Here is a 13,143-nt window from a genome sequence, read left to right on the forward strand (position 1 = left end):
AGCTAACCCTGAAAAATGTGTTGCCCTCTCAATTCTGATCTTCTGCAGTTACATTGAACGCAAAATTGTTTTAATATATAATATTGTCTGCAAAGGGAGTTGTGCAATATATCCTCTCTGCTTTGAAATTCAAAGTGATTTTCAAATGCAATGATAGCTTTAGTTGAAATAGTACTAAGAACTGAAACTCTACAATGCTGTTTAATTTGTAGGAAAAAATCATTGAGGCGATTCACAAATTGGATGGAAAAATAATAGTAACAATATAATCTTCATGTACTTTCAAATTATGATTTTGACAGACTATTAGACATGGAAATGACTGATATAAAAGATTAATAATTAATTGAATTATATTGCAGTGATGAAGCTGAGAAGATTCGTATTGGGAAAACTGTTGATGCCTGGATCACTGTTATTAACCAGGACATACAGGTATGCTTAGAGGAAATGTTGCCAATCTTCTATAATTAACATATTTTAATCCTTTGACAGCTGAGTATTTGTTTTGATTTGATCTGTAAATTAATTGTTGTTGGTCTTTGAAACATTTTTGCAAGAACTTTTGGGAAGACCGTGTGAAAGAATTTTCAGCTTTGTGATTAGAAATGATTATACAATGCTGCGTACATTGTCCTTTTACTTGGCACTGACTTAACCTAGCAGTGATGTGGAAACAATTGTGTTACATAATTAGATAATTTAAAATGATGAATACTTATTATATGAAATAATATAAATACCTTTTTGAATCTAATCAAATTAAGCTTGGAACAAGACATACAACATAAGGGATCGGATTCGTAACTGCTTCAGGTCCTATTTAGCAGTGCTTGTATTAGCACTAAAGTTCCCAACTGTGCTAGCCTTGCTCTTATACGCGAATGGTCTCAGACAAGTATACCCTATATAAAGGTTGCCTGGAGAGAATATGATATCCCAGATCCTACAAAATAGTTTTGGTTAATATTTCTCCTTTAGCCAACACAACTAAAACTGATAGGCTAACCATTGATCTCATTGCTATTTGTTGAATCTTACCGTCTGAAAAATAACTGATAAATTTGCCTTCATAATTATTATTACATTGAAAAGTAATTATTCAAATATAAAGCATTTGAAAAAAATCAGAGGCATAATAAAGCTCGATGTAGTTTCTTGCTGTTTCTTGCTTTCAATTTGTTTTATTTTGTGCAGCTTAGGTTGCACATTGTTTACTTGTAGTTGATGCCATTCTGAATTTGAGAGTCACACCTAAGCTGTTTTTATATTAATTTCAATGGGGTATTTTCATTGGTAGTTCCCAAAGAATGGATCTTGCACCGTAGGTGATAACCCAAAAGCTGTCAGATTCACTAAGTCTAGTTTAAAAAAATCAGTTAATGTCAGGTGGACAGACAGCCTACTGACACCAATGTAAAAGCATCTTCAGTCTCAACACGCAAGAGCTAGTTTCAGTGCCATCAGCTTTACAAAATTTATTCCATTGTGTGCCCAAACCTCTACTGCTCATAATACCCAAAAACCTACTTGTATAAACCCATCGCTAGTTTTCTCATGTCTTCCAAAATTTTAAAAAGTAGTTTGTATGAAATAGGAAGTTACGATAAATAATGAATAAAAACAAAATGAAGTAGGCCCATCTGCATCACAAATGTTAATCAACCTTTCTATTTTAGGTAGAGACCCTTTATTGAGCTGATCTCCAGTGAAAGCATCAGCCTGACTGCGTGACTTATCACAATTATATCACTGTTAATGTTTTCACCTTTAATGTCATTGATATTTCACAAAAATGGCAATAAAATTGGTATGTCACACATTTAAAGGATCACGTACTGTTCTTTGTTTGAACTGCACTCGAAAAAAAGGGAACAGTAAAACAGCAGAACAGATTTTTCACTTACATCACCATTGAATAGTCCTCACCAAAATATTAACCTGCCTTTTCTGTTTCCGATGCTGATGAACCTGCTTTCATTTCAGATTTCCTTTGTGTTAATCTTTTCTTTGTAAAACTTCTGCCTGAATGGTACAGATAGTAATAGCAGACACTAGCAGTAAAATTGTGGGAAGGAGCCATCTCTCCTGTATTTCTAATGTGTGAAAATAACAGAGCAGCATTGATTCTTTGCATCTCGACCAGCCACATTTTATTGATCTGTTTTGCATTTTGTGAAATAATACCATAGTTTCCATGGTGATAGTGTTGAATGATCTAACCTCCTATCGATACCTTTTTCGAGTGCACCCCATGCAGGCATCTTTGACTGATGTTTTTACTGATTTCATTATCATTTCTGTGAAATACCCCAACACTGAAAGTGAAAATAATTGTAAGGAATGTTTGATAAAACACAATAATTCATGTATGTGAAATAATACATAATGGTCAGCAGCACTAGTATTACAAAACTAATTTAAAGATTAGCTTTAGGTGTTATCTTTAGTTCCAAAGCAACAAAATTAAGGTTAATGTTCAGAAATTTGGTGGCACTGAATGGTGGCTTTCAGGTGAGACTCCGTAACAGTGGATGCCACTGTCATATTGATGGATCACGCAGTCCACATTGGACAGAATGTTCTCCATGTAGCCTGGAAACAAATTTTAGCTGGATTCCTCCACGCTCTGCGATATTTTACGCAAGCTCTCTAGCAGGCTTCGTAATGTACCTCACATTTCCAAGTATATGCCTACCAGCCTTCTTCGGTAGTCTGGACACTGGGAGACAGTATTTGAGTTCTCTGCAGCAGAGCTGGTATACAGTCTCACCCTCCAGTGAGCTGAGGTGTTCCATACCCCTGCCCAGCTCCTGAATATTGGAGTTATGGATGAGCTTCTCCTGCAAGAAAGAAGTGAGTGTGCCACTGACGAGCTTGAATTGGTTAGAGAATGTCCCTGTCATGTTGGAATTGCTGCTATGCTGTGCTTCAGCTCTGAGGTGTGGGGAAGTGGGAGTTGCAAATGTGATGAGTGTGTGCATATATGAGGAAAAGGAGGTGTAACAAAGTATGGTGCAGTGATTGCAGGCTAGAAGCAGGGAAAGAGAGTATTGTGTGTCGTGGGGAAGGACGTGTGAGCGAGTAAGAGAGAGCAATATTGTTACTTTGGCAACTCTGGTGAGATCATTGAACTTGTTTCAACATTGCAGCCATGCCCTGACAGTTAGGCAGCAGACATTTATGCCCTCTGTGATGTTTCCCAGTAGTGGCGATATTGTTCTGAATTTCATTCAGCAGATTTCTGACCAATGAGGGCCTCATTTAAGCATAGTTTTGTCATACACCATTGGTCCTGCTTCATCAATGTGTTGTTGAGCATTAGTAGTTCATGCTGGGATAGCTTTGAGGTTGATTCTGAGAAACCACTTACTTTACTGTGTCTTCTAACTCTCAAGCATGCAGGTCACCTTATAGAAGTGGAATCCTGGAGCACAATAAATCCAGAGAGCAAAATCTGGCAATACTTTAACTGTTAACCCAGTTCTGTGCAAGTGACCATGTCCCCAAAATTTGGAGCAATGGCTTCTGCATCAGGCATAGATGGATGGGATGCAGTAGAGTAGTTCCCAGAAATTTCTTGTTCTTTCTGTGCCCCTTTACCCTTCAGCGTCTTTTCATTCAGCTTGTACTCTTATTGCTTGCATTTTTACCAAACCACATTGCATCACATTTATCCATATTAATTTGCAGCTGTTACCAATCTGCCTATTCCATTAACCTTTCGATACTCACTTGGTAGTACAGAACTTGAGTATTGCTGAGAAAAAGAAACATGCTGTTGGATCTTTTCACCTTTTCACTACAGATGCAAGAATGCCAAATTTCAAAGGGAACAACAGTACTGCATGAGAAATGGGGTGCAGGTTTGTTCACAAGTTGCCTCTGATTGGTCAATGCATTGCTATGGCGAATGCACCAGGGAGCTATTGTCCCCTGTGCTTCTGTTTCTTCAAAAAGATGCAATGTCTTGACGTATTCCTACTTGCTAGAAGCTACATATATTCATATGCAGAGACCTCTTCCCTGCAGGTTTGCGAAACTCATAACTTTTGTGTCATCAGCAAATGTTAATATAATGGTCTTTACATCTGAATTATCTATATTTATAAGAAGAAAAATGGAACCAGCATTCACCCTGGGATACATCTCTTACCCTTCTCCAATCTAAGCAACATAGATTAACCCTTTCACTTTGCTTCCTGTTTGTCAGCCAGCATTCTGTCTATGGAATTGCATTACTACTTACACCATACACCAGGATTTTTTATTGATTTTTTATTTGTTCATGGCATTTGGTTATTGTCCATTCCTGGCATACTGCCTTCTTGAACTGGTGCAGTCCTTGTGGTGCACATACACTCAGAGCTGTTAGCTGGGGAGTTTCAGGATTTTGACCCAGCTACGATGAAGGAACAATGCTACATTTCCAAGTCAGCATGGTGTATTACTTTGAGGGGACCTTGCAGGTGGTGGTTTTCCCGCGCTGCTTCTGCCCTTATACTTCAAGGCAGTAGAGGCCGTGGTGTTTGGACAATGCTGTTGAAGAAGCCTTGGCAGGTTGCTGCAGTGCACCTTGTGCACAGGAAGATAGGAATAAGAGTAGGCCATTTAACCCCTTGAGCTTGTTCCACCATTCCATGAGATCATGGCTGATCTGTGACCTATTTCATATACTTCCCTTTGTCCCATATCCTTTAATATGTTTGGTCAACAAAAATCTATCAATCTCAGTCAATCAATCTATCAATCAATTTTAATCTTAAAATTAACATTGTTCCTGCATCAATTGCTGTTTGTGGAAGAGGGTTCCAAATTTCTACCATCCTCTGTGTGTAAAAGTATTTGTTAATTTCGCTCCTGAAAGTTCTGTCAAATTTTTATTTTTGCCCCTAGTTCTGGATTCCCCAACCAGTGGAAATATTTTCTCTCTACCTACCTTATTTGTTCCGTGTAATATCTTGAAAAGTTCAATAAATTACTCCTTAATCTAGTAAATTCCAGGGAATGCAATGTGTAATCTGTCTTCAGTTGGCCCTTATAGTTCAAGGGCAGCATTTAATGAAGGCAACAGGGGTCTTGCCCGCTGCCTGGAGACCGGCGAGAGCCCCACATCGCCTCTTTTAGGGAAGGCACTTAACTGTGCAGCAGTGGGCCTTCCCCAGGATCAAGGATCCTATGTGTAGAAGTCCTGCCCACTGAGAGCTACTGGCCAATCAGACTGCATCAGCTCTATTGAACTGCAGCGCCACCCGGGAGACGGTGACTGCTGCTGGTAGAGTATCCACCCGAGGCCTAATATCGTCACTGGATCCCACACCACAGATGAGTGATGGCGGGTGGGGGTCGTGGAGGAGAGAGGTGTCAGCAGCAAGGGCAGTGGGTGGCCCCCAGCGGCTTCCCCCTTTCCTAGTGCCAGGTCCTTCAATCAGGCACTGAGTGCCTTGGAATGAAGGAGACCCCTGGGAGCTGGCAAGCAACCCCGCATGGGTTTGCTTGTGTGCTCCCCTCTTGGCCATCCCTATCCCATTAATTGCCCACTTAAGGGCCTCAATTGGCGATGAGGCCGGAAGGCCCTCCCAGACTTAATGGTGTCCCCACCTGCTACCCTCTCGCCTGATTAAATTCCGCCCCACCCCCCACCACCACCAAACTCACCGCAAGGGAGGATATTAAATTCTTGCCCAAGTATCATCATTCTGGTTAACTTATGTTGCTGTCCCTCCAAGGACAATGTATCCTTCCTAAGGATTGGTACCCAGAGTTGCTTGCAATTCTGCAGGTGTGGTCTAACCAGGCTTTTGTATAACTGAAGCATGACTTCTATCCCCTTGTATTCTCATCCTCTAGATATAAAAGTCAGCATTCCATAGCCTTTTTAATTATTTTCCATTCCTGTTCATGTCATTTTAAAGATCCATGTACCTGGACTCCCAACTCTCTTTGGACTTCCACTGTTTCTAGCTTTTCACCATTTCTAAAGTACCCTCTTCTATACTTTTTTGATCCAATGTGGATGACCTCACATTTACTGACCTTGAAATCCATTTTCCACAGTTTTGTCCATTCACTTAAGCTATTAATATTGGTTTGTAATTTTATACTTCCATCCTCAGTGCTGCCTAAATTCCTGAAGCTCTGGTCACAATCTTCCAATCCTTCTTTGATATGGAATGGTTCAGGAGAACTGGAGCATTGCAGATATTACATCTCTTTACTCCATTCTCCAACTTGGGTCTGTCCTCATTCCAATTGTAGCCAGAGAACCTCCTGCAATGGTTTCTCTTCCCACCCGTACACCCTTAGGAGTTCCCCAGAAACCTGTGTTTGTCTCCCTCCTGTTCTTCATCTACATGTTTCCTCTTGACGACATTACGGGAAAACAGAGTGTCAGTTACACATTATATGCTGATGACACTGACCTATACCTCATCCCCAACTCTTGACCCACAGCTGCCTCTGTGTTGTTTTAACCTGTGTCTTAACTTCCAACTGTAAAGGGTTAACATCAGAAGCACATGATGCTAATGTTATGATGATGTAACTCCACAAGATTAAGTAACAGAGATCTGGAGGGAGCAGAAGTTCCAACCTTGTGCAAAGGTCCCGATACTCACATAGTAGCTGTAAATAAAGAGTAATGGTTTCAACAAACAACTGTCTCGAGCAGCCTACTTTGGGAGAATAGACAAGCCCCAAAGAGCCCTATCTAGACCCTGAACACCTGATGAAACAAGGTGGCAGCAGATAGCGAGTAAAAGACCCAGAAAACTTTAACAAGCAGTTACAGGCCTGGCAAGTCAAGAGATCCTTGAAAGAAGGACAAAAGGAACAGATTCAAAACTCACCAAACAGTTGGAGTATTGTAAGTGCAGCAGAAGCAAGCTGAGACAGAGGACGGAATTTTCCGTTCCCACAGGCGGCGTGAGTGGACAATATGGCGAGAAGGCCAAAAATTGGTTTCACTGCAACGTGAAACCAGTTTACAATTGTCCGCTCTGCCCGTCAACGGCGGGCTGCGTTTCCTGCTGTCGGACTTTGGGAACATAATTGTAGTATATTTGCTTATAATTATAAGCCCATCCCACCAGAATCCTTGCCCCATGCTGGATCATCCACTCACGTAGGCGGGAAAACACGCCGGGGCAGAACACGTCTTGACAAGTATGAGGTGCAGAAGTCAGGACTTAACATCAGCTTGCTCACATCGCGGACTTCCAAGGATCGGAAGATGTTGGAGCTCAACAGCAATGGGACCCTGGAGGAATGTCCATTGCATGCCAGGTGGATTCTCATGGACATGGCTCTACCGTGAAGTAGCCCATGGAAGGTGGAAAGTCACCATTGAGGGTCTGCTCACAATGGATGATCATCGAGGGGGTTGAGAGGAAGGCTGGGAGAGGAAGATGTACTGGGAGGTGGGAGAGGAAAGTCTAGGATTGACTGGGAGAGGAAGGTACCTTGGGTGAGATTGGGAGGGGGGAACAAAGGTGTCGGGGTATATTTTCATAACGTTGTTGGAGTTTATTGTAAGGTAGGAGTAGTGTGTCTGTGTGTGTGTGTGTGTGTGTGTGGGACTTAATTGAATTAAATACAGCTGGTCTGAAGGCTTTGATATATCAGAAGAGAAGCTAGATTTGAAATGTTAAATAGATAAGCATGGCTGAAGTTTTAGAATGTGAAGTGTAAAGGGCAAATTTGCATTTTTAGATAAACCAGAGTAATTTGAATTTCAAAAGAGGTGGTGAAATGTTACACTTTGCCAGAAGAAGCCAAACAGTGTGTTTATTTTTCCTAAAGCTTACTGATAAAATTGGTACTATGAAAGATTTTTATTATTAGAAAAGTAGAGTTGAAAAGACATATTGAAGGATGGGATTTACATTAAAAAGGGAGAAACCTGTATAAAGGGAATGAGGTTATGTGTAAGAGGAAGACATTCTAAGATCTCACAAGTGTGAAAAGCTCCAGCCTCTTAGCCTCAAGTTGCTGCCTACACGGAATGAAGTGAAGAAAACTCACTTTGAATTTGACTGTTCAGGGTATGGTGCTACTTTGACTCGGCCTTTTAAAATCTATATGTTTTACTGTTGCCTTGACAGAGGTGTAACTGGGAGTTAGGTTAACTAGGGGAGCTAGGAATTATAGTGTTAATTTGTAAACCTATGTATGTGATTAAAATCATTTTTTATTAATAAATGTTTAATTTATTTTTGTAAGAAAGCTATAAGACAATGTGGTCTTATTACTACTGAATTCAAGGCATGTATCTCGAAATAAATACAAATTGTAAAATAGATGTGTTTCAAGTTTCCTTCTGGGATTTGAACAACTCAGGATTTACCACCCGCTGTGCCATAATAAAATTGGTGGCTCTTTGCAGGATATATTTGAAATTCCTTGATTGGTTTGGAGTTGGTGAATCTTAAGGCTATGAGTGTGAGGAGCACTTTGAATTCAGGAGTTGGTGTGAGGCTTTTTTTTAAGTTGAGAGAACTACAATATGGCTTTGGCAGTTGCTAAGATTTGTCCGGGAGTTGAAGTGATAACTTTGGTTGGTTTACAAATGGCAAATAAAGCCAAGTTAATGGAATTGCCAGATAAGTTACAATTAGAGATTTTCCATCACCCTTTTAAATCAGGGAAGGATAGAAAGTGGGAATGTGAAAGGAAGGTGGGTAGTCAGGGAAGAAAAGGAGCCAGTGGAAATTCACAGTAAGTTTTATTTTCAGAATAAAAAGGAAGGTGCTGAGGGTAGAAGTGACATTCAAAAATTGAGGTGTTTCCATTGTAATAAAGTTGGACATAGAAGTTGGTGTGTTGGAAATTGCAGGGAAAATCTGTTGGACTTATTGGGATGCAGAAAAGTTCTGGAAGTAAAAGTTCTGTAGGTTCTGAGGTTCAGGCACAGGAAAAACTTGTGGTTAGTGTACAGGTAAAACAGGAAGAATCAATAATAGGTAAGGAAGTGGGAATGTGTTCACAATTAACCCAAGAGAATTCTGAGGAGCAGGTTGCAGAAATGTTTAAAGATTTTGTATGTGAAGGGGAAGTCTTTCCATGTGTACAGGGTGAAGACGGTAAAGATGTTAAAATTTAAAGAGACATGGGGCTTATCAATTCTTAATGTTGTGGGATAGTGACATTTGTTGTCCAGAGGGAGTATTGCAGGAACTGGTGATAATAAATGGGGTTCATGGAGATGCTAAACCTATTCCATTGTGGAAAGTAATTTAAGGAGTAAGTGGAAAACAGGTGAAGAAATTGTTGGAGTAGTGGAAAAATTGCCCATTGCAGGGGTTCAATTTATTTTGGGTAATGTTATAGCTGGGTGATGCCTATGGTAGTTGAGCAGCCTGTAGAAGTGTTTTCAATAGAGGTGCCGCAAAGAGAGCATCCTGGATTGTTTACAGGTTGTGTGATAACAAGATCGCAAGCTCATTGGTTGAAAATAGAAGAACAGAAAGTTCAAAGGCAGGGTGAAGGCATGGAAGTCCAATTAGCTGGCACTGTGTGTAATAACATTGCTCAGGAGGAAAGAACAGAGTACAGTGCCGCTGAGGTGTTTAACTCAAGGCAGCTAGTGGAGTTACAGAAAAAGGATTCGCAGATAAAAGTTATATCAGACAGCTTCCTCAGAAACAGAGGCAAAATGTATTCCAGAATGTTATTACATTAAGGGTAATATTTTAATGATAAAATGGTGGCCTTATGCTTCAGCAAATGAAAGCTGGAGAGAGGTGGATCATATTGTAACACCATTTGCATATTTGGATTTGTTTCAAGTTTCCCTCTGGGATTTGCTCAGTATTTACCACCCGCTGTGCTGTAACAGGGTGGGGGAAAACAAAGGTGAGAGGAGGGTGAGGTTGAGGGGGGTGGAACGAAGGTGTCGGGCTGAGGTTTGGGATGGGACAGTAGATGTGTTGGGGTGTGAGGTTGGGAAAAGGTGTTGGGGGGGCGCGAAGCTGTTGGGGCAGTGAGATTGTGGGGAGGAGAGGGTATGGGGGGAGAAGATGGCAACTGGGGAAGTAGGTGAAGAGGGAGAGGGAAGGAGTTTGGAGGGGAAAACATGTCCAGAGAGGGGAAGGATTACATGGGAGGAAGGAGTCTGGAGAAGGGAAGGAGTAAGGGTGGAGGAAGGAGTCATGAATGTGGAACGACTATGGGGCGGGGGTTAGGATTACCAAGGAGGAAAGGTGTCCAGAGGGCGAGGGATGTCCAGGTGAATGTGCAAGGGAGGGCTTTTTTGAGTTCATGACTGCCTCTTGGGGAGTGAACTGAGGGTGGGCGTGATAAGAGTGAATGGTAAGAATGGCCAAGGGCAGAGTGAGGTGGCAGATGGGAGGGTTAGGGTGTGACGGTATCAGTAGAAGGGGCTGCAAGGGTGATTGTTGGGGTATCGAAGGCAGACACAGACCTTGGGGGTGGGAAGGAGGAGGTCAAGGGGGTTAATCTGGATGGGGGTGGGATTATTAGGAAGGAAGGGAAGGTGCATGTTCACCAGGATAACCCGCAAGAAAAGGGTTGTGGCTGGTAGGTCCTGGTGAGGAGGTGGAAGGTGATGCCAGGGGTGTCGACAGTGATGGGGAAAGGAAATGGGTGACTGGGGGAGGGGAAACGACAGGGGAGCGCAAGAAAAACTGTAGCAATACCATGCTGGCTAAATCAAAAGTGAAACGAGAGGCTTGGTGGGCGAGAACACGTGCTGCAAGGGAGTGTAATTCATGTGTCGGCAGAGATGCAGGTACACTCAGATAGTCAAATGAAAGCGAAGTCCAGCAGGCAGCATTGCAAATGCTCAGGACATTGAGATGAGTGAGATGCGGGAAGGATCCGCATGCATGGGAAAGTGTTTACATGAGCCTCTGAAAGGCCCTGCCACACACGCACCTCTCCCTCCAGAATCACACATGCGCCGGTTGAGTGCAGCTGAACTGCTAGTTGGTGCAGCGGGGGAGATGGGGATGCTGTTGGGAGGACTCGCGAAGCCTGTCAATGAAGCTGAAAAACACCATTGTACATAATTCAGTGAAAGTGAATATATTTTCAGATCATAACGTGACAAAATGTGTTCACTCATGCAACCAACTGTGATCAGAATTTTGTAACTTTTGAATGCCTTAGACTTCCAGGTGTTGCCCTGACATCCGCAGCAAGGGTGGAGACAGCATGAGCAATGGTTGGTCCTGTTGCCTTTGAGGACTTTGGCGTGGGTACTCTGGAGAGCCGAGGCCTTGGAGGCCTCAGCTTGATTTAGCTGTCCTCCGGTGGGCCAGTTGCTTCCTCTGTGATGACAGAAGACAAGGTTGAGGGGTCATAGGCATAGGCCACTCGGAGGGAGAGAACAGCCTCTTAGATTCCTGAGTGGATGACCGAGGGTTGTCCAGCTGCTGCTGCTCCTCCCTTCGGGTGCCTGTGGGCTCTGGCCTGACTCCTTGAGGGGAAGGAGCACTTGGGGGGATGTTGAGGTGCCCCATTTACCTATTGCGTTGCCGCTGCACGGATTTGCCTATGAGAATCTAACGATCGCTCCTTAACTTTCAATGCCATTACCATCGCTGAACCCCCCATTATCAATATCCTGGGGATTACCATTGACAAAAATTGAATTGGACTAGCCATATAAATACTGTGGCTACAAGGGCAGGTCAGAGGCTAGGAATCGTGCAACGAGGTACTCACCTCTTGACTCCCCAGAGCCTGTCCACCATCTACAAGGCACAAGTCAGGAGTGTGATGGAATACTCCCCACTTGCCTGGATGAGTGCAGCTCCCACAACTCTCAAGAAGCTTGACACAGCCCAGGACAAAGCACCCTGCTTGATTGGCACTCCTTCCACAAACATTCACTCCCTCCACCACCAACGCAAAGTGGCAGCAGTGTGTGCCATATACAAGATTCACTGCAGGAATTCACCAAGGCTTCTTAGACAGCGCCTTCCAAATCCCCGCTGGGGGAGGAATTAGATGGGGAGGAGTTAACTGAAGAGGCGGGGAGGGTGTGGAGGCTTAGAGGGGGTCGGGGGAGGTTGGGAGTGGTAAGGGAAAGAGAGAGATGCTGCGAGGGTCATAGAATGGATGGGCTGGTGTGGAGCGGGAGATGGGAAGGGCCATGGTAGAATGTGGACGGGGGAGGTGGCATGTGCAGATGTGAACGGGCATGTGGGGGAGGAGGGGATGTGTGTTCAGAGGGAGGGGTCCATGGTGTCAACTGATGAGTCCTGGGGGGATACTGAGGGAATTGTTAATAGGGAGGGGTGGTGAGGGTTAAAGGGGGCAGTGGAAGCCAGTAGGGTGAGAAGATGAGTGTTCGTCAATGACGGGTGAAGGGACGCTGACGGTTGTTGGAGGGGAGATGGAAGTAAAAGTGGATTCTGGGAGTCCACAGAATGAGAGGGGCAGATTTACTGTCATGGGAGTAGGGTGACGAGGGTGGGTTGAAGGGTAACTGTGGGACAGTCATATTTTACACCTGGAGGAGTCAATGGTTATGGTGGGGAAGGGTGTGTGTTACAGGGGGAGGCGTAACTGTGTTGGACTGCACATCAAATGTAACATGAACCATGGCCGTTCACAACTATCCAGAACCTCATGGTGGAGATCTCATGAGTTGGAGTTGGGTCACCAGTGGTGGGCGGAGATGCAGATCACCTCAACTGGCCAACTGAAGGGAAACCCCAGCATGTAGTCACATGCAATGCTTGGACATTGGAACAGATGATTGTGTGAAGGGCAAAGGCTCAGCATGCACGGGAGACTTCTTGCACATGGCTTGAAAGGGCCCTGGCAATGAACTTTGCCTCCCTGCAGATGCGTGATTCTGGGGGACATAGATCCAGCCTGGGGTGTCCCTCTGAAGATGTGGTTGGGGGGCACACAGGCTTAAGGACTACAAAATGCAAATAAACCACATCTGATCTCATTCAAGCTTAAGTGTACTCTATATACAGAAGTGTCATACCAAAATCAAAACTTTTTAATCGAGTTCCCTACCACTTCTTCTAGGTGCTCCCCTGACATCCACAGCAGGGGCAGAAGCAGACTGCTGACCAGCTTGCCCTCTTGTTAGATGACCATGGCGGCTGAACCCTGGAGACCCGAGGCCTGGAGGGCCCCGGCTTACTTTGGCTGTCCTGCTTT

General features: G+C 43.6%; 1 protein-coding gene across 1 annotated transcript in view; it reads left to right on the forward strand.

The window, feature by feature from the left end:
- Nucleotides 1–13,143, forward strand: part of kiaa0586 (KIAA0586 ortholog) — a 657,376-nt gene that overhangs the window by 358,326 nt on the left and 285,907 nt on the right. Inside the window, exon 14 of the mRNA XM_078562702.1 lies at nucleotides 363–435. Within this exon, the coding sequence (XP_078418828.1) occupies nucleotides 363–435 (73 nt within the window). The remainder of the gene's footprint in view (nucleotides 1–362; nucleotides 436–13,143) is intronic.

The sequence above is a fragment of the Cetorhinus maximus genome, chromosome 18, assembly GCF_964194155.1.
Source record: "Cetorhinus maximus chromosome 18, sCetMax3.hap1.1, whole genome shotgun sequence".
NCBI lineage: Eukaryota > Metazoa > Chordata > Chondrichthyes > Lamniformes > Cetorhinidae > Cetorhinus > Cetorhinus maximus.